General features: G+C 51.0%; 6 protein-coding genes across 6 annotated transcripts; 4 read left to right on the top strand and 2 right to left on the bottom strand.

Moving 5' to 3' along the window:
• On the top strand, nucleotides 1-1,217 carry LOC100904928 (oxytocin receptor-like). Its single transcript, XM_029113129.1, has 2 exons — nucleotides 1-399; nucleotides 502-1,217. Exons 1-2 carry the CDS (start codon nucleotides 1-3, stop codon nucleotides 1,099-1,101), a joined length of 999 nt encoding a protein of 332 aa, XP_028968962.1. The 3' UTR covers nucleotides 1,102-1,217.
• A 10,802-nt stretch (nucleotides 1,218-12,019) lies between these two features.
• On the top strand, nucleotides 12,020-12,990 carry LOC100899395 (putative mediator of RNA polymerase II transcription subunit 12). Its single transcript, XM_003738832.2, has one exon. It carries the CDS (start codon nucleotides 12,039-12,041, stop codon nucleotides 12,870-12,872), a length of 834 nt encoding a protein of 277 aa, XP_003738880.1. The 5' UTR covers nucleotides 12,020-12,038; the 3' UTR covers nucleotides 12,873-12,990.
• Nucleotides 12,991-16,604: 3,614 nt separating this feature from the next.
• Coq4 (Coenzyme Q4) lies at nucleotides 16,605-18,164 on the top strand. Its single transcript, XM_003738830.2, has 5 exons — nucleotides 16,605-16,848; nucleotides 16,950-17,096; nucleotides 17,199-17,398; nucleotides 17,492-17,715; nucleotides 17,807-18,164. The coding sequence occupies exons 1-5, from the start codon at nucleotides 16,719-16,721 to the stop codon at nucleotides 17,967-17,969; spliced, it is 864 nt and encodes a 287-aa protein (XP_003738878.1). The 5' UTR covers nucleotides 16,605-16,718; the 3' UTR covers nucleotides 17,970-18,164.
• LOC100899253 (DCN1-like protein 3) lies at nucleotides 18,063-20,755 on the bottom strand. Its single transcript, XM_003738831.2, has 6 exons — nucleotides 20,680-20,755; nucleotides 20,012-20,204; nucleotides 19,787-19,863; nucleotides 19,550-19,629; nucleotides 19,314-19,433; nucleotides 18,063-19,170 (listed from the first exon to the last, which is right to left on the bottom strand). Exons 2-6 carry the CDS (start codon nucleotides 20,132-20,134, stop codon nucleotides 18,707-18,709), a joined length of 864 nt encoding a protein of 287 aa, XP_003738879.2. The 5' UTR covers nucleotides 20,135-20,204; nucleotides 20,680-20,755; the 3' UTR covers nucleotides 18,063-18,706.
• A 1,110-nt stretch (nucleotides 20,756-21,865) lies between these two features.
• Nucleotides 21,866-23,103, top strand: LOC100904786 (ATP-dependent RNA helicase cgh-1-like). The gene is given in 2 exon segments (XM_018641852.2): nucleotides 21,866-22,028; nucleotides 22,031-23,103. Coding segments are annotated over 2 exon segments (1,134 nt in total). The 3' UTR covers nucleotides 23,002-23,103.
• A 15-nt stretch (nucleotides 23,104-23,118) lies between these two features.
• On the bottom strand, nucleotides 23,119-24,126 carry LOC100904640 (astacin-like metalloprotease toxin 5). The gene is made up of 4 exons (XM_003738867.2): nucleotides 23,941-24,126; nucleotides 23,642-23,862; nucleotides 23,410-23,572; nucleotides 23,119-23,296 (listed from the first exon to the last, which is right to left on the bottom strand). The coding sequence occupies exons 1-4, from the start codon at nucleotides 24,114-24,116 to the stop codon at nucleotides 23,119-23,121; spliced, it is 738 nt and encodes a 245-aa protein (XP_003738915.2). The 5' UTR covers nucleotides 24,117-24,126.
• Nucleotides 24,127-26,990: the final 2,864 nt, after the last annotated feature.

Raw genomic sequence — 26,990 nt, 5'->3', positions numbered from 1 at the left:
ATGGAATACAATATCACCGATACAGATTTCGTTCCTCAACCGGAGAACTGGGTGTTGAGTGTGAAGTGTGCTACTCTTGTAATTATCTTCTTTTTGACGCTCTCGTCGAACTTGTTCGTTTTGCACGCAGTGCTCTTGAGAAACCGACAGAATCGGCCGCTGTCCAGAGTACAATTGTTCATGCTGCACTTGACAGTGGCTGACATCCTCGTTGCGTTGCTGAACATCCTGCCCCAACTCGCGTGGGACCTGACGATACAGTTCAGAGGAGGTGCTGTGCTATGTAAATTGGTCAAGTTCGCCCAAGTTTACGTGCTCTACCTCAGCACGTACATCTTGACCGGCATGTCGTTGGATCGACTGATTACCATGCGAGCCATCGAGTCCCAATGGCAGACGGCGAGTCTCAGGAGGAGCGATCACGACCAGAGCTCCGACAAATCGCCACAAAGTCACAAGATCAAGTTCAACAACCACCGCTGCCGAGTGGGCTATCGGAAGTTCGCCAAGAAGCTCATTGTATTCGCTTGGTTTCTCGCCGCGGCCTTGTCAATCCCACAACTGTTCCTGTTCTCTTACACTCGGATCCACGATCACGGCAGTTGGTACGACTGTAAAGCCAACTTCTCGTGGCATCGATTCGGGCAACGTATCTACACCACGTACTTTGTGGTTCTAATCCTCGGTGTCCCTGTAGTAATGATGCTCTTCTGCTATATTCAAATCTGCCTGATCATCGTGCGTATTCAGAGGCACCACATGACGAAGACCACGTCGGCCCCAGCGAATTTCGGAGTCAATACGGCCGGCTTCTTCGAAAGCAATCGGCGCATCACCAAGGCCAAAGTCCGGATGGTAAAAATGACCTTCACCGTGGTGTTGTGTTTTATAGTCTGTTGGAGTCCGTACTCGATCGCCGAGCTCCTGCTCGCCTATAAAATTGCGGGAGGAGAACACGTCAGTCCACCTTTCATGGTTTTCCTGCTATTAGCTTCTCTAAATTCTGCTGTGAATCCGTGGATATATACAGCTTTCACCAACTCATTCGCCTGCAAGTCTCTGCGGACTCTGAAACCCGAGGTGCATCTGATAACCGTTTGACGAGGGAAGTTCTCACGGATCTAAGCGACATTTTCCCCTCGATGAGCTTCCGTGCATCTCGTTATAACTCAAGAACCCGCTACTTTGGTGTCCGGGCGTGAGTGGTGCCACGTCGTGACAGCATCGAAATCCAAGAGAGTATTTCTCATCGACAATATCATCGTGCAATGTGGAATACGAATCATCACGAATCGATTGAATAAATGTATACTTTTTTGATACACCCATATCCTGTCATCCGGAGAATCGTCGGGATTGTTCGGGTCGACATTTGGACCTGTTCGAGCTAATGAAGCGTCAGCTAATGCGAAATGCGACTGCGCTCGGGATCACTTACACATAGCGTTCATTTGTTCACCCTTGACCTTCGGAGAAGCTGCGTCGGAGAAAGCCCATTCACTGGAGACTGCTTATCCCTGACTTAAACCACCTTTCGCGCCTTGAATCGGATCCGGAGCCCCGATGGGCACAACATTTGGGATCCCGCGACCCAGGCTCCCCTGTTCGTGGCTGCTTCTTCCGGCCTGGAGAGGCTGACAAGTACTTGCGGAACAATTAGGCTGACGGGACGTCGACGGAGAATCCTCGAGTGAGCCCGTCTCCGGCTCGCGGTCGATTGCCCTCTCGTGGGATGAGTGCGCACTGGAAGCTGAAATCGGGTTTTGCCCGCGACATCTCTCGAAATGTCGTCATTTTCGGGCTCTGTCACAGAGTGGGGACACCACGCAGAGACGAGTTCCCCTCGGACGGATGAGGCAAAAGGGTTTCCGTTATTTCTCAGAGACCTTAGGAGAAGTGTCTATGCGCCGTGGATGTCATAGAAGATATCGGCGGTTAGCTCATACTCCCGAGTAGGGCGGACGTCGGCAGGCGTCGGAGAAGGACGCGAGCAGCCGTCATCTCCAAGTAACACCGATGTCATCTCCCTTGTAAAACGTCGAAAAGGCGTCGAAGTGCTATCGGGAGGCGGGACGGATCAATGCTTTGGGGAAACAGCAAGCTGACGCGTTAAAGAGAGTCTCAGAAGGAAGAAATATGCATTCTGGATGGAATCTAGTGCGTACACTATCGCCCTCAAAATGATATCGTTCGGGACACGTCGCGCAAGAATCGAACACCCGATAAGAGCTTCATCGAGAGTCGATGCGGGTTGGGGAACTTTCCTAGCGATTTTTTTCTGACATTGTATCCCGAGGGAAAAGTTCAACTGGAAACGATCGCCTATCATGCTGTGGAGCTCTCCATTTTTCTCGGGGGTTGTCAAACGATTTCATTAATTCAGAGTCTGCTCTGCCTTCAGGACCGCGAGTGAGACTTTCCGCAGCTCTGGCGGTTGTTCTCAACCGGGGCTCCGAAAGGCAGGGTATATTCGGAGGCCGCCAGTCGAAACTATCCATTTCTCAATCCACCGCTTGCTGGAATTATTCTCGAATGCGTTTCATACCTTCATCTTGACTTGGAGCAAACTTTCGGCAGAGCGGTCTGCCCGGCCCTTATTGAAACACTGCAGCTCAGCAAGAATCGTCATCGGTTTAATTTCATAGGATGCGCCCCATTAGCTTCATTGCTCGCCTCGCAAAGCATCTCCGCATATTTCGAAGAAATGGGCACCTGTTGTTCGGTACAAAATTCTCGAGAACGAGATTCGGTAAATGGAGTTTTGGTGCGAGAGATTAACGCGCGGAGTGCTCGACCACATCTCTCTTGTCGTGGAGAGATTGCGACTGGTTTTCTCCAGAGAAGGTGATCGAGGTCCTGATGTGGGAGTAGGTTCCGCCCACCATAGACCATAACCGATGGCTCTAGGGAGAGCCGAAATTCCGGTCCGATTGTCCGAATCTAGCCAGAGCTACCATGAGATATTCTATGAATTGACGCTACGAGTTTGATGGTTCCCGGGGCGATGAGACTCCGTTCAATCATGAATCGTGACCGTCGAGGACCCGAGCTCGTTTGGCAACCGCGAAGTGAAGAGACACATGGGATACCGAACTCTCCGATGGAGACCGGTGTCGAGAGTCCCTTCACCTCTGTCGAAATGATCTGGGATAGGCGACGAATATCGGGCTAGTTCGCTTCACATTCTCTGATTGCGGCATCGATCAGCTACGCAACAATGATTCGAGGCGAATGACGATTGCCGTTCCCTTCCGACACGCAGATTAGAGAACTTTCCGATCGAGCTCCATGATTCGATTCATGCATTCGGGGATTTCCTCGAACTCTTTTGAGCTACGATCGGGATTCCACCTCATTCGGCAAGCTCCAGGTTCGAAGAGGAACCAGGACCCGAGCCACGGTGATAAAGCGGCAAGGAGGGCACTAGCAGACCGTTACTTGTGTAAATAAACTATCCCGGAAACCCAAACTCCCGCTGACCGGCTCCACGGAGTAAGCTCGTGCTCTCGGTAAGAAGTCTTGGTGAAACACACGGGCTGCTTGACTACACGGCCCCCCACAACATCATCATGAGTTCTGCGTCAGCCGTCAGACTTACGAGAGGTTGTATAAATAGGTTCGGCGGTCAACGTCCCGAAGCAAGTCCGGCGGGCGTCTCGGTCCAGGCACCGGTTGCTCTCGGATCGCGATTTCTCGCTTCCTCTCCTCGTCGATTTGTCGGTGTCGCTCTTCCGCGAGCCATTCACCCCCGATCGTCCCTCCCCTTGGAAGCATCCAAAACCTGAATCGAACGGTTCTTCTTCGCAGAACTTTCGTGATTGCAGGCCTTCCCCCTTTATACAGGAGTTCAGAGACATTTTCCCGCTAGGTGATGCGCCCGAAAAACATCTGATATATCCTCGAAGAGGCCGCAATAATTGTGCCGAGCATCCTTTGGGAGAGTCCCACAGGGAAGCTCGACACTGGAGACCTCCTCATCTCGCTCGCAATTTAACACGAGGACGATAGTTCGCGTATCCGGCGGAGGGACTCCCTCTGGGATTCCGCTCGCACGAATTTTCCGGATCTCTCGAATACTACGAGAGTTGTGTTCCGAGTACTCAGCTTCCATCGCTTGCTGCTGAGACGTTCAGTTCATTAGGAGCAGATCATATGAGTGTGCCTCATGAGTCCAGCGACCGAGCGGGACAGTCAGTCCTATCTGCATGTAAATGAATTGTGTGCTTTCTTAGCGAAGCCGTCCGTGGACATCAGTCGGATATTCAAATAGAGCCGGAGTGTATCGACCGTTCGGAATTTGTGATGAGCGCCTCCCACTCGAAAAGCGAGAAACGTTTCTGTCCTGGCACAAACGGAGAGAAGGAGCAGTTGTCCAAATCTGATGCAGGAAGACGCTGAGACTCCTCGGAGCCTCATGCTGAGCCTGTCATTGAGGTCAATATAAATTATTGGCTTCCTTCAAAGGCCAGCTCTCAGCGTACAGCAGACGCTGTCCTGTCTCTGTGGAGGCGATCTCGGAGCTCATCGAGGCCACTCTGTCGGAATCCGATTCCGTCCGCATTTTTGCATCGATTCCGAGATCTTGATGAGCGGAATAAATCTCACCCAATGATTTGAATCTGCGGCAGCGGGGAGCTCTCGCCCGAAATCCATAGCGCGAAAATTGCTTTATGAGATCGCTGGTCAAGGGAACATTGTCCTTGCTCCCCACGCATTGCCGCACAACTTAACCGGAGGCTCTTTCCGCATAAGTTCCGCAGGTTCCGTCTGGGTTTCATCTAGTCTGGGTCCTTGTATTCGAGGGAGGAGACGATGCCGAGTTTCCCGTCTACAGCCGGAGAAACACCGCCTTTGACAAATATCTCCGCTCCGGTCCTGGTCGTTCTTTTATGAACATGTGAGCTGCGGCGTCTCCGGTACGCTGACAGGTATCACTGACGTCACATGAGAAGACGGACTTGATTGCGCCAAGATTCGTCTGGGTCGAGTCTCTGGCTGGCTCTTACGATTCCTCCTTGGCAGGATCACTCGTACCGCGAGGTGATCAAAAATCAAACTCGTCCTCGATGGTCATACTTGGTATAACCAATACCCACAAACTTCGGGTTGACTCCCGACATCTACATACATACGAGATCTGGAGCTCCGGCATAAGTGTCCGAAGAAGGAAGCGCCGAGAAGCACCATCCAAAAAAGCGGGACACTCGAGCTTTTCCCGAAACGATCTCAATCCCGAGAAGGCGTCTCTGTCGAATCCATTTCCCACCGACACCGTCTGCCCTCACAAAATATGTTTCCGACGGCGCGGCGTTGTCGCAGGAGGCAGACGTCGCGGCGTTGTCGCAGGAGGCAGACGTCGCGGCGTTGTCGCAGGAGGCAGACGTCGCGGCGTTGTCGCAGGAGGCAGACGTCGCGGCGTTGTCGCAGGAGGCAGACGTCGCGGCGTTGTCGCAGGAGGCAGACGTCGCGTTGGCTTCTGGCGGCGGAACACCGAGGTTGCGCTAAAACAGCTCCCGATGTTATTCTGCTTGAATGGAGCAAAGCGAGGCAAGTAACAGGGAAGCTCTGTGGTCCGCTCTCTTATCAGTTGGTCCTGGGAAGCGCTATTCCAGCTTCCCTCCGTCTAAAGCTTCGCGCTTGTAACATCCCCCGAGGAGACCTTTTCCCATGAGCTTCTCGTAGGAAAAGTTCACGATTTTTCAGAGGGATTGCGATTCAGCGGCTCCAGCTCCAATGACCCGTCCTTGCTGGATGTGTCCTCTTCTAGTTCGCATCCGACTCCCGGTTCGCCCGAAGAAATCAGCCTGGTGAACGAGGCGACAGAGGAATTTTCCTCCACCTCCAGAGGCTATAATTTAAGACCAACCCTGGCGTCTGCTGTTTCCAGCACCCTCTCGCGCCCTGTAGTATAGATTTATCTCCTGGAGATAATCAGTTTCGCGAATGATTGCGTCTGATGCCGAGCCCATGGCGGGGAACGCACTCACAATGCTCTTTTTGGATAATGTTGCTGAAGCCTTCCCAGGGACCTCGGTTCCATAGCCATTTCGGTATCAATCGAGGAAAGGAAAGCAATCAAGAGAGGATACATCGTGACGGAGCCGCTTTCTCGTGGGCGTCGTGCGGATGTCATGTGACGTGGGGTGTGAAAGATGTGAGCATCGTCTGACTTCTGGGCTGTCTTTCTGCGAAAGAATCGTCACGGCGCTGGTGCCGGGGAAGATCATGGGGCGCGTTTCGTCCGAAATCACCCCATCAAGGGCGCGATTCCTCAGCTGTTACACTGCAATGATTTATCTCGATGGTCATCCATGTCTTCAAGAGTCGCTCGTTGCGATTGCGAATCTTGCACAAACTCCTAAGGCTCCCCGAATTTCACCTCGTCGCTACTTGGGGACCGCTCACTCCTCGATGAGAATTGAAGTTTCAGTGTCTTTCAGCGGCTCGCTGTTTGTTCTGTTCTCGTTCTGAGGAGTTCGCAGGGTTTAGTGACGTTAGATTTTCTGAGACATCCTGAGCCCTGATAGCTACCAGGGAGAACTCTTGTGCTTCGCTCTCATGAATAATAATCAGACGCGCAATTCCTCATTCTTTTGTTTGGAGCAGCGAAGATCCCAGACTTCCCGACCGATTCCATAGGGACTCATATCCCTACATCCCCATAGGCTCGGTTTCCAGAACGGACAATCCGCGCACCGTACTGAGCGATCTGTGGAAGTGAATTCACAGCTACATTATAGTTTCCTCGCGAGACCGGCAGATACTACGGGGATCGGTGCACCGCGCTCAGACTCCGTCTCTCAGATCACGAGCCGCCGTGGACGCATAGAGTGGCTCATGCTACGCCGTGCCGCCGGAGGTAGCTGAACAATCCGGACTGGATTGGAATAGGTACTTCCGGAGGATTTGCTCGCTAATATATGGTGAGGCATCATTCTCTTTTCTCACTGGCTTCTCCCTGAAATTTGATCGCTGACTCGTGGTGCGGAAGGATTTCACTTATTCGAATCTGAAGAATCGGAAGACTCACCCAAACAGCGCGAAAGGAAAACTACTCCGTCGGGCGAGCTAGATCCAATCAAATTGCCGTTCCCGGAGGCTCTGTACCCGGAAGTCCGAAGCTTTCGTGAGCATCGACGTGCCCGATTCCGATGTCGACCTGTCTGAGCTCATATACTCATTCCAATCCTGGCACATATCTCCGTAGGACTCCCAGCAGCTGATACCGTTGCTTCCAATTCATCCGAAAGTTCCAGTGAAATGTCGCTGAGCCAAGCAGGCACGAGGAATCGAGCGAACATCATGCGTCATCATTAGTTCCATCATTATCAATTATTGAGCTTGTGGCGCTTTGAGACGCAAATCCGTTACTCTGATTATGCTCCCGGGGAGAACGGAAAAAGGTTTCTTCGCGATGTCGATCGCAGCTTCACATCACCGTGAGTGAGACAATGTGTGAAATTCCAGCATGCGATTAGACGTATCACAAGACTTAATTGTTGTTGGGAGTGCTACTTTTCGACCACTATTGGACCGGACGGAAAACATGAAGCTTTCATCGCCACGGATGGGCATACACTCTGATTTATTCTGATCTCACAAGCACGTTATCTGTGACGACTCTCCATCTCAAATCCGACCCGCGCACCTCGGGCTCACAATAATCGACACAATGTGTGGTCAGACCTATTGGAATTTCGATGGAGCGCGTAGCCTCCCCTCATCGCTTGTATAGGCACTCGTGCCTTTCGATGCGTCGGACCACCTTACCACGACGGAAACCCTCTCCAGGGGTCGAACCTGCGCCTTCGACTCTTTCCATGAACGTATTCACGAGCTTTGTGTGTACACACGTTGCCGTCGCTCTGTAGATTCCAACCGCGTTGCCACTGAGGCAAGCTGCCCGGGCGATGCCTCATGTCGGCTGCTCCGCGAACACGGCCGCAGTTCCTCTTCGGGAGGTCCGTTCCATAGGTGAATCTTGCTTTTTAGTCTCAAAGATTCCGTAGAGAACTCTCTGCTCGTGCGAGGCCCTCGGATCAGACCCTCCGGAATACTCCGCTGAGCGAGCCCGATGACAGAATGGCCGGATATCAACTGAAGAAAGTGCCATCCGGATAAAAGCGCAGCACATCCTATTTGATGTTCCTCTGATCGCAGAATTCTTCTCGAAGGTTTAGAGCGGCCCTTGATCTACGATTCCCTCCTCGGCGTGGAGGATATTCGAAAGGGCTCAAGTTTCTCGCTGGTCTTTCAAGTTTCGCGATGAAGAAGTTTTCGAGAGCGGCTGTTCGACCAGCTCATTCCCTTCATTCCGAAATTCGGGATCGCGTCTCTTTTCCGAACCAGAAGGAATTATCGAGCCGATTTTTTGAACACCTGATTCCCCGTGCAGGACAGTCGGCTTAAAGAAAGTTCTGCCGGGCGGAGCGCCCCATATGAACGGAATGAATGCGTTCCAAATCGGATTAATGGAAACAACGATTCCCGCAGAGGCGTATTCTGAGCGTGACAGCGTGGACAAAATAAATCACAAGCCTCGCTGAGGGGCAAGCTCGTGGTCGGAGGCGAGCTATTCTTCTGCCTTTGTTACGAAGACTCTTGCGATTCATAGCGGCGGTCTGTTTACTGAACTTGTGGAGTCCGGCGAGCTCGCATTTTTCTTTCTTTCATCCCAAAAGCTTCCTCCACGATGCGTCTCGGTCCATGAGTCTCTCGGAGTCTCGGTCCTGATGCTCGAGCTTTAAATCGGGAGGAGAGCCGAAAATCCGGATAACTGTCGCAACCACTTTCAGCCGCACATCTCCTTGCAACGAGTCTCGGCGGATATTTCGGGTACATTTTTTTATGGATTTTCTTGAGCGAATGTATGTTATGTGGAATCTTATGAGAAAAAGAGCACGAAGAGCGAAAAGCTAGATAGTGTGGGATACTCTCGACCATGACTAGAGTGGTATTGTATCAGATTATGAGTATCCACGGACGAAAGTACAAGAGTGTCGTCATCGATCGTCGTGTGTATTCGAAACCCATACTGGAAAGGAGGGGGAGGAACAATAGACCTGGGAACAAGTTATGCCGGCCGAGGTGTTTGCGGGGACGCAGCTTTGATTTGACCCATGTGTCTTATCCGATGCCTATATCATTCCATGGGGAAATGACGGCCCTCCAAGCACGTACAAGGATGAGATGGAGCTCAGGTCTTCCTCTTTCCCGGGCACATTGACGGCCTATTGGAACCGACTGCGACCGTGAGCTCACACGAAGAAGGATATCGAGAGGGCTTCCGTTCTCTACAAAGTTCCCAGTAGGATGGGGCTCGCGTGGAAGGGGGGCTGCCATTATTTGCGGGCGGAAGGAGCCGGAAGTTTCAGAAAGGAGAGATATGCGTCGCACGCCCGGAAACAGCCTCGCCCTGAGTCCCACTCCCTGGTAGCGAGAGCGTCGATTCGCCATGACATTCGTCTTTCAACCACGACACACTTTTGTTCTCGGAAATTCGAACGAGCAACGGAATAGGAGGGTGTTCATGATCTAGCTGGACAAGTCCAAATCCTTTTTGGATGCCACTCGCAAGTCTACCGGAATTCTTCCGGCATCTGAATGGCATATCAGATGCCAACGTATTGGGGGTCATCTCGTGTCCGAATCTCGGGAGTGGCTTATACTCGTCAATGAGGAATCTTCGTCTGGTCGTGAAAATTCGAGGTACATAGAAGTTCGAAACTCGGTCATTGTTCATTTCCGCCACCTTAAGCTTCTTTCCGTTATGACCACCCCGCGAATATTGTCTCCGGAGCTGTGAACTGCAAAACAGTGCTCACAAACAGCAGTGTACGGTACAACAATAAAAGCGCATGATGCATAAGCTCCCCGGATACGAATCTTCGTGGTCCCGGATGTTTCCCTGTACAGTATTGGCTGTTCCCCAGCTTTCTAACTTAACATTGTGTGACCGTCGGGGGATCATTATAAGAGCGTTCAGCCTACTTTGCTGGTATGTGTATGATGGAAGCGCCGAAGGTTTTCGGCGCTATTGTCCTTCATAGTATAGGCTTGTAGAATATAATGTCTATACTCTTCCCGGAGGAGCCGGGCCGGGTTCCGGTCTCGAATCCATCGCAAGGCGCCAAATGCTTCGCACTTGCTTCCTCTCATTCCCAGGACGATATGAGTGGATTCTGCGAGCTGGCGCGGAAAATCGTTTTCCTCACTTGGGAGGAGCTCTTATCTCGGATTACGCCGCCAGACTAATCGAGGATCGTATTCATCCGACAATCATCAAAGAAATATAATATGCCGCGCGGTCGGAAAGTTGGGATGCTTCTGTGAAAGCTGATCTCTGCGAAATATTCGACGAGCCGCTCGTCTTGCACTGGTGACCGATTCCCCAGTTGGTCAGAAATACCGTCTCCCTGAAAATCTTTTATGTCTCTCAGCGAGAAGAGAGAGCTCGATAGAGGATCGTTTGGGGTTCCTCGACGGAATCGTCTGAATATCAGCCTCAAGCAGCTCCTGCTCTCGGCCTCGCTGACTCTCAAATCCGATCGAAGCGAGACTTTGTCCGAGGTATCCACTCCAGCATCAATGCGAACCATGAGCTCAGCTAATCACGACGCACATCCTGTGGCGACAAGGCCGCACCAGTAAAAAATTACCCTAGATGAGAACCTCGGAGCGTGCTCGCCTGGGCTTCATGAAATTCGGGAGACGGTCTCTCATGGCTCAGGAGTGCCGTTGCCGCGCGGTGAATCGGCGAGGGAGCTGCTGAACCAGCGGCACTGTATCCCACCACTGCATGAAGCAAGATCTGTCGCAAAATGTTCAATTTCTGAAACGACGGAGAATTACGTCATTTTCAAGGGAAGACATTGAGGACGTTTACTCTCATGCTGCCCGCGGCGCGCAGCTCAAGATCTCGAAGAGTCGACCTAGATGATTCGGAGTCGAGCGTGAACCCTCTCGCTACGACGAGAAGTCGAAGCACGCCGAATGGAAGCTTGGGGCTCGAGTTGGGTCCGCTATTAATCCTAGAACTACATGAGCGATTCGGCGTATGCGAAGAGGAGTCAGAGATTGTATCTAGCCGCATGGATCACGCTTGAGAGCATTTCATCAGTCTCTGTGCTCGTCGCTACAATTTTATTGAAGGTTCGGTGTGATGAATTGAATAGCTCAAGTTCCGCGGTGAATATCTTTAGAGAGGTTCGACTTTTCCGAGAGAATCAGCTACGAATCACGGCTCATGGCTCCGCAAATCGAGCAAGGAAATAAAATAGTACAGCACAATCTCGATTATATCAGCTGATCACTGCCAAAAACTTTGATGTAATCGCGGTCACATAAGGCTGCCGAGTCCGATGCTCTCGACCAATTGCTTCCGGAAACTCTCGTTCAGTCAGCTCCAAACAGGTTCCTGTGAGACGGTCGGCGAAACTTGAACACGATTCGTCGGGCTGCGCGAATCGGTTTTCGACGGTATCCCAGAGAGCATATTGTGCTCCGGAAGCAGTTCTTCGTCTGATCATCGGCATCCGAAAGACCACGATCTCAGAGGTGTCGGAGCCGATGTGGCGAATCAAAATCTCATCGGAACCACGTGTTGGCCAGTTCGCAGCACGAGTGATTGATCGGCTGAAGAAAAACAAAGCGTATTTCGGGATGATCGCTCGCGTCCACTAGAGACAACGGTCGCGCATGAAGCCGCCGAGCGCATGGAGCATGGGGTGCGTGACGGCTTCGGGGAAAGCCAGAATCGAGAAGCAAATAATCAAGCTCCACATCAAAGCTCCGTTTACACTGCGCGCATGTCGATCGATCGATCTCGACGAGGAATATTTTCGGTCTTTCAGCGTCGCAGCATGCGGTTTCTGACGCGTCATGGGGTATTCTTCTTTCATCTCTGGGACGGGATGGCGTAGAAGGGTGGGTGGACGCGTGAGAGAGTGAGATTGCAGGTCTCTCGCACTCGGAGATGCCTCGGTATATAATTCTTTCAGGTCCGATCACCAACAGTCACCTCAATTCACTCGAGGAAGATGATTGCCTTCCTCGCCGCTTTAGTGCTGCCGGTGGCCTTGGCCCGTGATACGCCTTTCCTCGGCCAGGCGTCCACCACCACCACCACTCAGTCCCCACAGGCGTCTCTGCTGGGTCTGTCAGCTTCCGCCGATGAGGTCGTCGAGCGCACCATCGACGTTGGATTCTCCTGCGCAAACCGTCGTCTCGGCTACTACGCCGATGTTGTCAATGATTGCAAAGTTTTCCACATCTGCAACCCGGTCCACCTGCCGGACGGTCAGCAGGCTGTGATGCAGTATTCGTTCTTCTGCCCCGCCAACTCCTCTTTCGACCAGCAAGCCACGACTTGCGTCAGCAGCCCGACAATTCCGTGCGGGCAGTCTGAGAGATACTATCACCTGAACAACAACATCGGCGCCAGCTCTGAAGTTCCCGATATTCGTCGTCAGCCGCAGCCCAAGCAAGCCGTTCAGCCACAGATCGCCACCCCAGTTGTTCACAAGCAGTCGCAACCGCAACTGCAGCAGCAACCGCAACTGCAGCAGCAGCAACCGCAGCTGCAGCAGCAGCAGCCGCAACTGCAGCAGCCACAACAACAACAGCAGCAGCAGCAAGTTCCCCAGACTTTCTTCCACCAGATTCCCCAAACAGGCTACGTTCAACAACCCGCCACGTTTATCCCGAGCTACCCGCAACCACTCTACCCCCAGGCTTTCGCACAGCCCCAAGCTTTCGTCCCAGCCCTTCCTTTCACCCAAGCGTTCGCTCAACCCCAGACCTTCACCCAGCCCGCCTACACCGCTCCAGAGAGCAGTGGAAACGTTGTCCGAGTCGGCTCGGTTCTCGGTTAAGCATACTCCGTCGCATATTCATTCTTCCCATCGGCATCTCTCGATGGATGGAGCCTGATTTATTCGTGCGAGATGTGAAATTCGGCATGAAGTGTCTAATAAAATCGAAGAATACTCACCTCGATGAAAATTATCCATGTCCTGAGCAAGAGTTATTTTCCTGCCAGAATGAGCTTCGGCCTGCAAGCTGAGAAGCATTCAGAACGACAATGAGCGGTTTTCAATGAGGAGAACTGTCTCACGATCCCGCAACTGAAGGAAGACTTCTGACGGGAAGCTTCACATTCCCTCCGACTGTACAACGAGCTGCCCCCGATGTCAATGACCTTCTCGGAGCTCAGAGTGCGATAGATAGAGAGAAATGCCAGAGAAAGATCAGCAAATCACGGGCAACGATGACGTGATCAATTGATCTATAACCTCACCCCCCCCCCCCCCCCCAAACGAATCGAAAGAAACCGAATGCTTTCGCTGTGGCTTATGCTCTCGGACCGCGGGAGGTGCATGACAGGCGCCTTAGACTCGTATGCTCTTCGGAGATCAGTGGCGGCGCTGGCGGGAAGCTTTGTAAGCTATAGCTTCCCAAGCCTCCGAAGTCGGGAAGCTTGGCTTCTCAAAAATTTTCCGATCATATGTTCCATCGGTTCCGGAGCATTCAGATTGCTGCTGTCGATCATGCCGGGTTGAATTTCTCGAGGTCACGAGAAAGACTTAATCGCGCACATGCGCTTGGACGCACTACACGCACGCAACCCCATTACGGGGGTTTCCTCTTTCATGATTGGCGACACCCCACCTGATATCCGTCATCAATATCTGACCGAGAGCTGAGAACTTCCGAATCAAATCGTGGACGAATTCGCCAAAGGCGGAGATCGAAGATTGCCCCTAGTGAAATGACTATGATTCAAACGCTTAACTGAGTCGTATCTCAGCTCGTCGCTAGGAAAGTAAAATAAGACGAAACGCGGAAAGTCTCCGCTGTTTCTACGATATAATATACATAGATATGTATCATTGTATGCATTTATGCAACACCGATACTTGCCTTATGAAGTAAATCTTTGTGTCTCCGAGCGCGCTGACTTCCTTGTTCGGGGGAAGCTGTATCCAACACAAATTCAAGCTTCCGAAAAAAAAAAACGCAGGCTACTGACTGAGTCTATAACTTATAAGTCGGGTAATGGGCGTAGAACTACGCTTTTCTGAATTATTTCCGAGTTTCCGAGGAACTTCGAGAATGATACATCAAGTCGACAGGTACTCGATGCACAACGCTCAAACCGTACTGAAAAACCGTTCCGTAACTGCCGTGAATAGGTTTCCGAGCAAATTGTGAGAGGGTGTGACATTATAGAAACAGGCGAATCGGGCCTTGCGCTGTGCATCGAGAAATGAATGGTACCCATACTTCGCCCCGGGATCAATGAGAAACAATGCTCGTTCCTAAACGGTGTGATGCTTCGCATTTGTCTGAAATGCACTAGAAGCTCAAACCGTACTGAATACCGTTCCTCAACTCCCGTGACTAGGTTTCCGAGCAAATTATGAGAGGGTGTGACGTCATGGAAACAGGCGAATTGAGCTTTATGCTACGCATAGAGAAATTAATGGTGCCCGTACTTCGCCCCGGGATCAATGAGAAATATATAATACCATGCAACGCTCGTCCTAAACGGCGTAATGCTCCGCATTGGTTCAAAATGCACTTATTCGTTTTTCACCGGGACAGAATGTTTCCTCTTGTTCCTTTTGGGTTGGCTCCTCGAAGTATGATGTGACATCAAGAGCTTCTGACATGAGTTTCTCCCAATCGGCTTCCTCCTCTAAATGCCTCACGGGTCCGAACCTTTGTTCCACAAAACGTAACGACCAGAAGGTTGACGGAACTGTAGTACGTAGACTGAAGTACACATGGAAAGAATCGTAGGCTTGGGGTTCACCACTGCCATCATAATTCCAGTCGACGTAGTCTCGGAATGCGATAGAAGACTTTTTCTGACTGCTCTGCTCTCTCTTCTCTCCCAGAGATGGAGAAGCCTTTCGAAAACATCGACGTCAGCTCTACTGCACATTGGTACGCTTGAGGTAGTGACATTAAGCGACATAATCCCCCCCTTCCCCCCTTTTGTAATAAAGGAGTTATTCATTCATTCATTCAATAATCGGACGAGAGAATTACCATACTATGAGGTAGTATCTGCTATCTGCTCACAGTGAAATTCGTTTTCGCCGTGAAATGAATGATAAAGATGACTTCGTATGAATAAGAGACGCCATTTCGACCCGTCGCGGATATCCTTGAATTTTCATTCTTGACCATAATGAAAATCATGATCCCGCGTGCAATCATAGTTTCACCCATCAGAGAATGCAAACAATACTTCGCTCAAATGTTTGTGCAGGAGCAAATTGTGTTTTTGAAGGCTTCCAAAGAGTGAGAACGCCTTTTTCATCGTCAGTAAGTGACGGAATCGAGCCGCTATCGTCTAGCCGATGGAAACTACCGAAGCTGAACATTTCTTGCCATCATGATATTTGTGCTAGGATGCCTGGTTCTCGAGTATTTTGAATCGGAGCCTACATTATGGCCTATTTCAACCTGAAGAAAGGATTTTCGAGTTCAGGATGACCTTCTGACGATGCCTCACAAGTGGTCACACATATTTGACCATGACATTTTTCCTTATGCAATGCTTAGTTTCAGAGGATTTCGACGACCAAGTTTGTGACCATTTTTCACGATTCGCACCCCATCTTGTCCACCTACCGGGGGCTAAAGCGTAGTTCTACGCTAAAATGGCTGGCGCCGCCACTGTCGGAGATCTGATGGATTCTATGCTATACCTCCAGAGGAGAAAAAAATCATTGCGACTCGACAATGGAAGTCCACGGAGGAAGGATTCGTCAAAGATCGACCCCGAGCCTTAAGTGGGCGGCGGCTCGCGAAGTCATCGCTGCGGCAACATAAAAGGATATTCAGTCCATTTTCCCTCGGCTCCTGAGCGCTAATTGTGAGCTCCATGCCTTCCTCTCATTGATGCAGGCCCGATCAGGGGAGGGCTGGGGCGCGTCTTCCTGCGCGCCGCCTGAATCGCTAGGCCCGAAACACGGCCCTGAGTAGGTATTCCTGTGTGGATGCACCACACATGGCCGACTCGTGTACCGCAGACGCCCGAAATCTCTTCAAATATGCCGGGACGACAAGCGGTTTCATTGATGACGGGGAAATGCTCCCCGAGCGGACGTTCCGCCCTTCAAGCTGCGGTGAATTGCTCCAGCTGGCTGTTTTGCGATTCAAATATCGGGAAGCCTCATTGTGCTGCCGACATGACTCCTTGTAGCGCTCTAGGATAGGGGTGGAGGGGGTGGAGGAACTGGGAAATAGATTTCTTTGTGAAAATAATCCTGGTTCTGCTGCCTCGCAGCTGCTCGGGACTCTTTTGTGGCGAGTGTGCTTCAATGAGGATTCCGGTCCCAGCACGAGGAGGTACCAATAATGTCACGCACCGACCCGGCATGCGCTCATGCTCGGAATTGATCCTTGATCATGACCTCGAATGGAGGCAATCGCAATGGAAAGTTTTCGGATATCGAATGAAGTCAGGCTTCAATGAGCTTTCGGAGGGATTCGCGTCCAGCGCATTCCTCGACTTTCGGCTCGGTGTTCATCTCATACTCGTCCCGTTTAACGCGTTCGAAATGCCCGCCGGAAGTTTCGTGTCATGGCGCCGCCCAGGCGTTCGAGGGAAAATCAGAGACGCGCTGTGGTTCTCGACAAAATCGTGAAGGTGTATTTTTGAGCTCTCAAGTCGACAAGGGACGACGTACCAGAAGTTTCGTGTGATGGCGAGTCTTCTTCTGAGATCCGGGAGACCGCGAGCCGTCGGAATCCGGAATCAGGCGATCGTCCGTCTCCCTCGCGCGCGGATGGCGACTAAACAGTTCGAACACCTGGACGTAGATGAGAGCCAAGGTGAAACGACTGATTTCCAGCTCTTTTCCCCGACGAAGGTAGTTGACAAGATTCGATGTCGCGGGTCATTTCTTCTGAATCACCGAGCCAAACCTTTGCAGACAAAAATCTCAAGTGGCAAGAATATGAGTACGAGGAAGAGACCACTGGGCCTCTCTATGCAGAGCACTATCCCACATCTGCTTTCCAAAAGAGCCTGCTGGCTATGGGTTCCTCCATCATGTCTTTGAGCGATGTGTACAGAGCTGGTAAGTCGACAGCGTTTCGTATCATTCAGATCAGCTCAATTGGATTTTTGCGGACCTAAGGTGCTCCTATTCGACAAAGTTACCTTGTCCGCTCCACTCCAGATATGATCGCCTGTTTCGGAGAGGTGACGGGCCAGTGCGCTTTCCAACACATGCAGGCGCAGATGGAGAGTTCTGACGAGGGACGCCGAGTCCTCAACGACAGACCACGCATCAACACCAAGACCGTTGACTATCCGAAGCTACTCGAAAGTCCTAGGAACACGCTCGGCTTCGTCTACGCTAATTTCATGAAGACTTATGTAAGTAGGAGAAAGACTTTGGAGACTCTGAAGCAGGCCCTCGCTGTCTGGAATCATTTCACTACGAGCGGAGATGGAACATCCTATCGACAGGGACTCTCTGCGGATGATAGACCTCCGGTCCATTTCGTGGACGACCTGAACCTCGCCTACGTTGCTCAACGATATCGGGAAGTTCATGACTTGTTCCACGTTCTCCTCGATATGCCGACCACGATGCTCGGCGAAGTCACCGTGAAGTGGGTCGAAGCTTTCCAAACGCGGTTACCCATGGCCGCGACAGGAGGTTTATTCGGCGCAATAAGATTGAAACCAAAGTCAGTGTTCCATTGATTTTTTCCCTTATGGGGTTGCTCCTGAAATCGACGAGAGTAGCGGAGCTCCCTAATCCCGCTTTATCTTCGACAGACACCGTCAACTCTACGTGACCACGTACTTACCTTGGGCGCTCAAGACTGGCTTTGAATCCAAACCCTTCATGCCTTTGTATTTCGAGGAACGTTGGGATCAAGATATCACGGATTTACGTCGAGAGCTGCAGATACCGATACTGGATCTGAAGCAAGCATAGACGGAATTCCTAAGACTCTTAGATCTCGGGGAGGCGCTCTAGCGTTCGATGGATTAGATGCGATGAATTCGAGGGAAAACCAGCGTTCGTATGATGGATGACTCCGGAGAAACGTGATATATTTTACACGCGATCAAAGACATCCGATTCCCGTAAATATTTACATATTGTACACAAATAAAAGGACAGCATCGGATACATTCTTCGGAGAACTTTCTGCTGAGAGACGAAAAACGATTTCCTAGTGTTTTGTAAAGCTTCCGCTCAATCGTTATGTCCGCGCAGCTAAGCACAAAGCTATCGTTCGATCCGGAATCATCTTAAATCAATCCACTGCGTTTCTTGGTCGCGTCATCGATGACCCGAGCTTCTGGCAGTGAACCATGTCCTGTTACTACCCTACAAGTATATACAGCTGAGGTTTGAGGCTCTCGAGGCGAAAAAAATCACTAGTTTAGCAAAATGATCCGCCTCCTATTGAACAACCAAATGTCGCGACGTGCTCTCTTCGAGATCGATGGCCTATTGTTCAATGACCGTGTGGATGAATCTCGGCGTTGGGCCTTTTGAGCGAGTTCCCCGACTGTCCAGCCCGGACCAGGATTTCTCGCGAAGCAGGACTCAATTTGATTCAGAAGCCGGATAGCGAATCTGTACGTGCTCCCGAAGAGAACCGGCAGCGGGATCGCACGAGAATTCCGGAGAGGAACATCCCTTAAGTCTCCCTCCAGATGGTCTCAGGGCGAACTTATGACGTTCCCGCCTCCTGTGCCGTCCCACGATGTTTTAGAACAGTTCTGGTTCGTTTGATCGTTATGGAAGTGAACGAAGTCGTCGAAGAGCGATGGCCAAGCCTCCGTTTCATCGTATGTTGACAGGTCATGAGCACACCGACGTACGAAAATCAAAAAAAGGTTCCACGTATCGCGTGAGATGCCTCTCACGGAGTCTCCACTGGATTCGAGGAAATTGAGCCAAAAGTCTAGAATGGGCGGCTCGTCGGGAGAGAAGACGACTTTCCATAACTGAGATGCCATTTCCACGGATAAAGTGCGTTGCGTTTCGCTTTCGAGAGCGAAAGAAAAAGCCCACTTGTATAAGGAGTGGTAGTCTATAGATGTGAGAGGTTTCAGCTGACTAGATACATCTTGTAACGCTGTCTTGAGTGACGAGATTGAGTCCGCTTTCAAACCAAGGAGCCCTGTAATCGAATGCGGGCGCTATCAGGATCGAGATCACAGCTATACTCTCGAATCGAGACTATCGGATGACGTAATATCCGATTTCTCTGAATGCAGAAACATTATCCAAGATGGGGAATATCATGACACGGTTCATACTGACCGTTGGTGAACTCTTCGCGGGTGAACTGGCACATTTGACTTGCTTGGCAATACCAAGCCAACACCAATATTCGGAAATCGTCGGCTTCGAGCTCGAGATCTTCGCACAATTGGCAGATTCCTGCATTGGAGACGACGTCGTCATTGATATGGATGGATCCTTCCATCGGAACTCATATTCTCGATGGAGGGCTGCTCGAGCATTGTGCATTCTGATCGGTGCATTTCCCTACTCACCCTCAGCTTCTATGATATCCTGGTCCGGTGACTTGTATTTATTGAATAGGTCGCCAATCATCGCTCCATTAGCTGAATGGCTGCAAGCAGACTTCCGTGAGACACTCGTCGCGAAAAATTATTTACCTTGAGTCTCGACTCTTGACCTGCGGTCGAAGAGGAATGATTCGCCGATCATAGGAGCTGCATATTTGTGCATATCATATGATGATAGATAGAGGTCGGGAATCTCGGTACCTTCGTCCCTTTAATTCGATGGTCGATTTCTGGCTGTGAGTGCATACTTTCGCGCATTGACCGTTGTCCGCAGGCTGCTGAGGGGAATGAGAAAATTCACTCTCAGTAAGGGGAATAGTTCTGCCAGCGAATCTCCTCAGAGTTCTCGAAACACTACCAAGCGCATCAATAGGCGGGAACCAATTGCACTCGGAAGGTGGGAGCACATCGCGTTGGATGCCTTACCTGTTCTAGAATGGTGTGCGCTGTCGTTGACGAATGATTCACATTTTCTGCACTCGAAGCTTGGGACTGAGCCGGTGGCGAACCCCTTTTCGGGTCTCCATGAGAACAACACACGTTGCCCATAGAGCTCTACGGAGCTCGAACACCCCGATCTCCCGTGGAATTTCTCTCTTCCCTCCCGGAGGGATCAATTCTGAAGAGAAGTTCGAAATCACCTAGGAATCTATACATTATCGGAGGGGCAGAGTCCGCTGGGGGATACAACCGTAGACTCATCGACTACACGTTCGCGGAATGCATGCATTTCGAAACGCGAGGCACCGCTCTCCAGAGTCCCATCCGGTTTTTCGTAAGCCCAGAGACGTACAGATCGCCTTGAATGGTGCTTGGAATCGAGCATCATGCAGGATTCCGGGAAAGAAGCTTCTCCTAGTTTTCATTCTGCACTCGTTGCTATCGGGGGTCATTCTGCATGCTCCAGGCACAAGCTGAACGCTTGGATTCCCGCAAGAAATTTGGTTCGAACGATTCGAACGAACCGCAACAGCACAGACAGTGAGCACGGAGAATTCTATATACGAGTCGATCGAGGCATCGCTATTCCCAAGCGGAAGAGAAGCCTCCATAAAATCAGACGAGGAGCGTAATCTGAGCTTCCAAGAACTTACATCACTTCTTGAAAACGCGAGGAACGCTTCAATTATTTAGTTCCATGAGTTGACGCACAGAGCATTAGCCCGAGAAGCTACAAGCGCGGCCATGTTGAACATTGACAGCTCGCTCATAGAAGCCTCGCTCAGCGACCGGTGAGTCCTCCGCGAGCGCTGAGCTCGAATTTTGAATCTGAAATCCGCGGAAGACTCCTACAGCTTTGAGCCGCCGGAGTAGACTCGACGGAAAACACAAGCTCCCAGCGTCGCACTTTCGATTATTATTGGGCTTTGATCAAGTCGGAAGCTCGGACGCACGAAATTGCGGAACGATGTGATATACAGGCGTATATGAATCATATGTATCACCGACGGTATCTCTCACAGACTTCCGGCGGAGCAGGTTCTCGAATCAGCTATCAGCTCTGGCCAAGAGAGGAATAGGTGGAGAGTATTTCCTAGTAAACCGGTCTGCCCGGGAGTTTGAGAATGCCCGTGATGCTTATGGAGATGAGTTTCATGAAGCTGACCTGATCCCCGCGCTCATCGCTTATCTACGAGTTCGACTACGTGTGTTCTTTGCAAAGAAGACGACTACGTTCCGCAGAATAGTCACATGTGTGCCTGATAGTGACAATCATGATATGGAAATAAGTCTCCAATGTAAGGACGAAAGGATGTCACGGAGTCTCTCTGATGGAGAAGACACGGTTCAGAAGAACAGTGGCCATGATCAGATTCTGGCCTGATCTGGGCTGTTACTCCTGTCAAATAATACGCATACAATAATTTGAGTTTTTAAATATTACCGGGTCGTTTTGTAAATAAACCCTTGCCATCACTCGTATGTGGCCGGCAGTCAGCCGATCACCGGAAAGAGAACCGTGCGGAGTTTTTCTCTTGTCAGGAATAGTTTCGCTAATTCTACCCCGATCCCTGGGAAAACCGATTAGAACTATAATCGACATTGGTGCCGGTCAGGACGAATTCAGGGCAAATCGGTTTCGTGTTGTTCTTCAAAGCACGTTCGACGAGCACATCAAAATCCCAATCTTTGCCTATGAGCGAGCTTTCCCAGTGAATCCTAGAAACCCGCTGTCTCCGACGTCCCGTGAGGCTTCCGCGATACACAGCCAGACGGAAACTCTTGAACGAATCTGCTTGTCCACGAGATTGTGCACCAGCAGTCCTCATCGGAGTCAAGATGACCTTCGCCGAAGCCGACGATTGGAAGGTGGGCCTGCAGCCTCCGATGAAGGAGGAGACAATTCATTCGACCATTGCCGGCAAAGGCATCATCGCACGAGCGAAAAACGGCACCGATAAAACAGGAGCCTACCTGCTTCCGGTCCTCATCGAAATGGTCAAGCTCAAGCGCTCATCCTGGTTCCCACCAGGGAGCTCGCCTTGCAGACCTCCCATAATTGCACGCAGCTCGCGAAGCATACATCTATCAAGATCGCTCTCCTCATGGGGGGAGGCCAGATGCGAGAGGACGTGAGGTCCATCCTCCACGGAGCTCAGCTTCTCGTCGCCACCCCTGGTCGAGCCTTGGACATCTTTAGCAACCAGAACGTCAAGTGCGATTCGATCAAGGTGCTCGTTCTCGACGAGGCTGACAAACTCCTCTCGGGCAGCTTCCTTCTGATCGTCGAACAGCTGATGTCGATTCTCCCGAAGAACAAGCAGACCTTGTTGTATTCTGCCACTTTCCCAGCGGAGGTGAAGAACTTTGTTGACAAGAATCTCAATGAGGCCGTCCATGTCAACACGATGAATGAGCTCACGCTGAAAGGAGTGACGCAATACTACGCGTTCGTGACGGAGAGCAAGAAAGTTCATTGTCTGAATACGTTGTTCTCGCATCTCTGTATCAATCAAGCCATCATCTTCTGCAACTCCACTCAACGAGTCGAGCTCCTGGCCAAGGAGATCACCGATCTCGGCTACTCGTGCTACTATATCCACTCGAAAATGCAACAGCAACACCGCAACCGAGTAATCCATGATTCCCGTCAAGGGAATTGCCGAAATCTCGTCGGCACGGACCTTGTCACCAGAGGGATCGATGTCCAGGGAGTCAACGTTGTCATAAACTTCGACTTCCCCAGCCGTTCCGAGTCCTACTTGCACAGGATTGGCCGTTCCGGCCGCTACGGACACCGAAGTCTCGCCATCAATCTCATCACTGAAGACGACCGACACAACATGGCCGTCGTCGAACGTGAACTCAACACTCAGATCCTCCCGATTCCGAAGAGCATCGATCCGAGCCTGTACGTCGCCGACGCGCAGATCGACGAGAAGCAGAGCGAAGACAAGGAGAAAAAAGGGGAATAACTTAAACAACCGGAAACTTTATTTTCTCGACTTCAATTATTCTTACGATGTCGAAAAACTCAAATTATTGTATGCGTATTATTTGACACTCCGTTTTGCAATGTCCACCATCGGTCCCTAGCACGAATACAGTTTCCTAATCCGCTCGACGTCACTTTTGCTTAATCCTTTCTTATGATGAACTTCGGTCAAGGTTTCCCCATTGAGCTTGGTCATGGAAGGCTTTCTCTTGCTTTTCGAAAACGACTTCGAACCGTACAGCATGATAGAGTCGTAGCTGAATGCGTTGATCAACCTGCGGGAAGATCACATACTCGAGTCTTTGCGCTTCGCAAATAACGGATACACATATCCGAGCCTTCTTGAGAGGATCGAGCCACCAATTGATAGGCTCCTGCTCTGCCTCACCGATTTTCGTTGGGTGATTTTTTCCGGAATTGGCTGCCGTATTGAGGATCAATGTTTTCCATGTAGATTTTTATGTATTGGTCCCTGTCCGAGCGGTTGTGTTCGTGGTGGAAGCCGAGTGAATGGGTCAGTTCGTGAACGACCACTCCAAAAGATTCACAGCCTGGCGAGTAATTCAGAGTGAGACTCCTTGAATGAGGTAGCAGGGCGGAATATTTCCGAGTCCACGAACCTTCCCCGATGGAAACTTCTTGCTGTCCGCCTTGACGACCGACGTAGCTGTTGCAGCCTTTGCCTTTCTTGATGAGAATGAAGTCTCTCTCGCCGCTCCTCGGCTTGAAACGAATACATGCAGTTCGAGTCTGAATGTTCTTCATCGCTTCCTGTATCAGAGGCTCCATCGGGCGGAGACTCGAGTCGATAACGTAAGGAACCAAGCCTTTGTACCAGCGTCTAGAAAATTCAAGGTCACTGAGGCCGCGGACGATAGCGTTAAGAGTTCAAACCAGGGTCAGAGCAGTCGGAGTTTACTTTGATTCGGAAGTCATCGCGTTGTATGAAAGCGACTCTCGAGCATCGGGAATGATATCTCCTTCGATCAGGTTTTTGTTTTCCATGGGGAAATATTCTTTGAAAGCTTCGACGATACTTTTCTCGATTTCGCTGAAGAACCCCGATGCTCCACCCACGCTGAAGAGCATCCACATAAGAGCAAAGCGTGCCCTGCCGAAAAACAATAACATAGGGAGGTCAATGGACAAGATTCCATCGCGGCGGGGAAAAAATCGCATATATCATAATTTATGATGAGTCACCATTTTCCACTCACATGTTCGGGGAATTTCGATCGGTAAATCCCGCGGGATCCGAAGTGACAGGGTCGATTCGAATTTATACTGGTCACTCCCAGAGAGGAAATAACGCAAAATCAGAGCATGTGGGCCGTTCTCGGAGGATGCATACGGGCTGTCAAGGTCCTCCTAAGGCGTAGCAAGTGGGTCTCGAGGAGGCCTCGTTTTTCGCGCTCTGGCAGGACCGAGATGCATGGAGCATCCGGAAAATCGATGATGGATGCTTTCTGAGGCGGCCGAGTATGATTCTGCCGCTGGCCGATGAGATCGCAATGGTCATCTTCGAGTTTCCGGAGCCGATAGAGAACTATAGTGCGTTTGACGTACACATTTATTTCGAAAGGTGAATGTTCATCCTTTCTCGAGAATCACGCTGATCCGTAGCCTGTCCGTGGTCGCTGGGCGCTTTCTACTCACGGCAGGCTCGGACACAAATTAGGGAACATCTGAGGCCGGCAGGATTTCCGCAAACACAGTGAATATGTGCTTGCACCAATGTAATCCAGCAATCTTCTGTGCGATCGATGGAGTCTATGTAGAGCTCCGGAGCCAAACAGTCTTAGAAGCTGAGCTCGATTCTGACGAGGAGCTTCAAATGATAATCATCATAACCCTGGTGAACGGGAGCGGAACGGAGGAAATAGTCTCGTCTCACCGAAACAGACGCTGAGCCAAGTGATCCTTCGTGCACAGAGCGACTTCGCGACCCGGCGGCTGAAATTCCGGGGCTCGGAGTCAATCTCACAGGACGTGCTCGACAATGTATTTCAGCGCGAAGAACATCTGCTCCGCGTACCCCGGTAGCGTGTTTCGAGTAGCAGAAACGTAACAACGCGTGATGGCATTCATGAATTGTCTCGTTTCGGCGCGATCCATGCAGACTCGAACCGTCCCGTGGCGTATACACTTCGACGTCCGCAGCGAGTTGTCGAGCAGAATCAGCGTCAGGTGCTCTGTCAGGAGAGCGTACGATGAGGCGTTCGAGGCGATGTTTTTTGGAATATGGTTCGGTGCGTCTCCCAGGAAATTGAAGCACACGGCCGCTGTATAGCAGAACGAACGCAAGAGATAGTGAAACGTTTTCCAGTCGGGCTTGTGCAGGACATAGAGTTTCGCACCACATTTGCTGAACATCGAGCTCACTCGCGCGCTTTCTTGCGCCATCAATACTGGGTTCATCTTGTTGATCCCCTGGCATGCATGGAATTCAGCATCTGACGTAGGGACCGAGACCTTTTGTGCCGCAGCGTTCCATAAGCAAAGAGAACAGATCGTCAATGCTCGATGGAGCATGACCGCCGTCATTGGAATATTTCAAAAAAGTGAGCGGCTGGCAGCTCCCGAGACGTTTCGGGGCTTCGGTCGTTTCTGTCCACTCTTAAAAGGTTCCCTTGTGGACACAGCGGATGATCGTTTGGTCAACCTTGGGTTGCCTCAATCTGATTCTCCATTAGAGGGGGATTAGGAGGAGGAGGCTCATCTCACGAAATATTTCCGATCCGGATGATTCATCGATTTAAGAGACAATCGAAGATAATTCGCCCGAATCTTCCCTTACAGATCTGACACCTTAGAGATCGCAAGATGCTGCACTCAAACGGGCTCGAGCTAGCAGCTTCGCGCTTCATCGATGCTGTGAGCGGATCGAGCGAAGCGTGGGAGCGTCGACTGGTCGAGGGGGTGGAGATTAAACAAGACCTGAAGATGAAAGAGCTCATCTGGATCGACGACTCCACGCGGAGCCTCCTGGGTCAAGGAAGTTTCGAACATGGGATCAAAGATTCTCCTCTGGGTTCCGGGGATCGAGCATGGTGAGGGGTAGCACGGTTGATGCTCCGCCACGAAGCATGTTTCGATTGGAACAGAGAGGGTGCCGCTGTCGTTGACCTGACCCTGGTCAGGTCCACGAAGAGTTCGTCTTCAGCGGCAATGTGAACGGAAGGCTCCGACCGATTTTCGTAAACTCCTCGGGCTCGGATGGACTCTCTCCGCAGGATCGATGTGAATATTCTGGACAATCGAAATTCGACGAACCGATTGACCCCGAGAGGCAACTCACGAGCTCCGAGACTGAGAGGACGATAATCGGTCGTCAGCTATGTGGTTGAGAACTAGTGGAATGGATCTCGAAAAGAGACGTTCCATCGCATCGATTGACTGTATTTCTACCCGCCCGAGTTTTACTTCCTCCATTTTCGTTTTTTTCAGCATCCCTGACAGACGATCGAGTGGTGAGAGCGATGTGCAGATCAACGGTGCTTCAGACTGACTTCGGCTTAGTGTGGGGGGAGCCTGTATTGAGCCGAGAGTTTCATCGGCTTCCACTTCATGTCAGTGGAAGATATCGCCGAAGCTTTGTTTCAGCTCTCTCAGCATCAAACATGGAAGAATTATGCACACCAGGAACGGCCAAGGAAGCTTGTCAGCACTGATCGAGCTCGCGCCGATTCGTCGGAAAATGCCCCCTCATTATGGCAGAGTGCACTGAAACCTCAATCGATCTTTTTTCCGGCTCGTTCTCTGCAGCGCTCGACCGAGAATTTTTATTATACACAACCCGGCTCGAGTTTAAGCTCGCAGTGGGAGAGTCCTCTCCCGGATCTTTTGAGAACAAGTCATTTCCGCTGCGGAGAGATGCATACGAAGCGAATTCCAGGCGAGCTGCCTCTGACCAAACTTCTCCAGGAGCAGGGGAGCCTTACGTAAGGGAACCTTTCTTCTGTGAGAAGT

The sequence above is a fragment of the Galendromus occidentalis genome, unplaced genomic scaffold (genome assembly GCF_000255335.2).
Source record: "Galendromus occidentalis unplaced genomic scaffold, Mocc_1.1 scf7180000076336, whole genome shotgun sequence".
In the NCBI taxonomy this organism is placed as follows: domain Eukaryota; kingdom Metazoa; phylum Arthropoda; class Arachnida; order Mesostigmata; family Phytoseiidae; genus Galendromus; species Galendromus occidentalis.
This window is presented reverse-complemented; position numbering and strand designations above follow the sequence as displayed.

Excerpts from the sequence above, each read along its gene's own strand:
- LOC100899253 (XM_003738831.2), bottom strand. The coding sequence starts at position 20,134 with ATGGGCAACGTGTGTTGTTCTCATGGAGACCCGAAAAGGGGTTCGCCA. Across the intron at positions 19,434-19,549 it reads GGATATCATAGAAGCTGAGG|GAATCTGCCAATTGTGCGAA; the intron begins GTGAGTAGGGAA and ends TCTCCAATGCAG. Across the intron at positions 19,171-19,313 it reads CCGCGAAGAGTTCACCAACG|GGCTCCTTGGTTTGAAAGCG; the intron begins GTCAGTATGAAC and ends ATTCGATTACAG.
- Coq4 (XM_003738830.2), top strand. The coding sequence starts at position 16,719 with ATGGCGAGTCTTCTTCTGAGATCCGGGAGACCGCGAGCCGTCGGAATC. Across the intron at positions 17,399-17,491 it reads CTAATTTCATGAAGACTTAT|GGACTCTCTGCGGATGATAG; the intron begins GTAAGTAGGAGA and ends TCCTATCGACAG. Across the intron at positions 17,716-17,806 it reads GCAATAAGATTGAAACCAAA|ACACCGTCAACTCTACGTGA; the intron begins GTCAGTGTTCCA and ends TATCTTCGACAG.
- LOC100899395 (XM_003738832.2), top strand. The coding sequence starts at position 12,039 with ATGATTGCCTTCCTCGCCGCTTTAGTGCTGCCGGTGGCCTTGGCCCGT.
- LOC100904928 (XM_029113129.1), top strand. The coding sequence starts at position 1 with ATGGAATACAATATCACCGATACAGATTTCGTTCCTCAACCGGAGAAC. Across the intron at positions 400-501 it reads TCGAGTCCCAATGGCAGACG|TTCGCCAAGAAGCTCATTGT; the intron begins GCGAGTCTCAGG and ends GGCTATCGGAAG.
- LOC100904640 (XM_003738867.2), bottom strand. The coding sequence starts at position 24,116 with ATGTGGATGCTCTTCAGCGTGGGTGGAGCATCGGGGTTCTTCAGCGAA. Across the intron at positions 23,863-23,940 it reads GCGATGACTTCCGAATCAAA|ACGCTGGTACAAAGGCTTGG; the intron begins GTAAACTCCGAC and ends TGAATTTTCTAG. Across the intron at positions 23,573-23,641 it reads AGAAGTTTCCATCGGGGAAG|GCTGTGAATCTTTTGGAGTG; the intron begins GTTCGTGGACTC and ends ATTACTCGCCAG.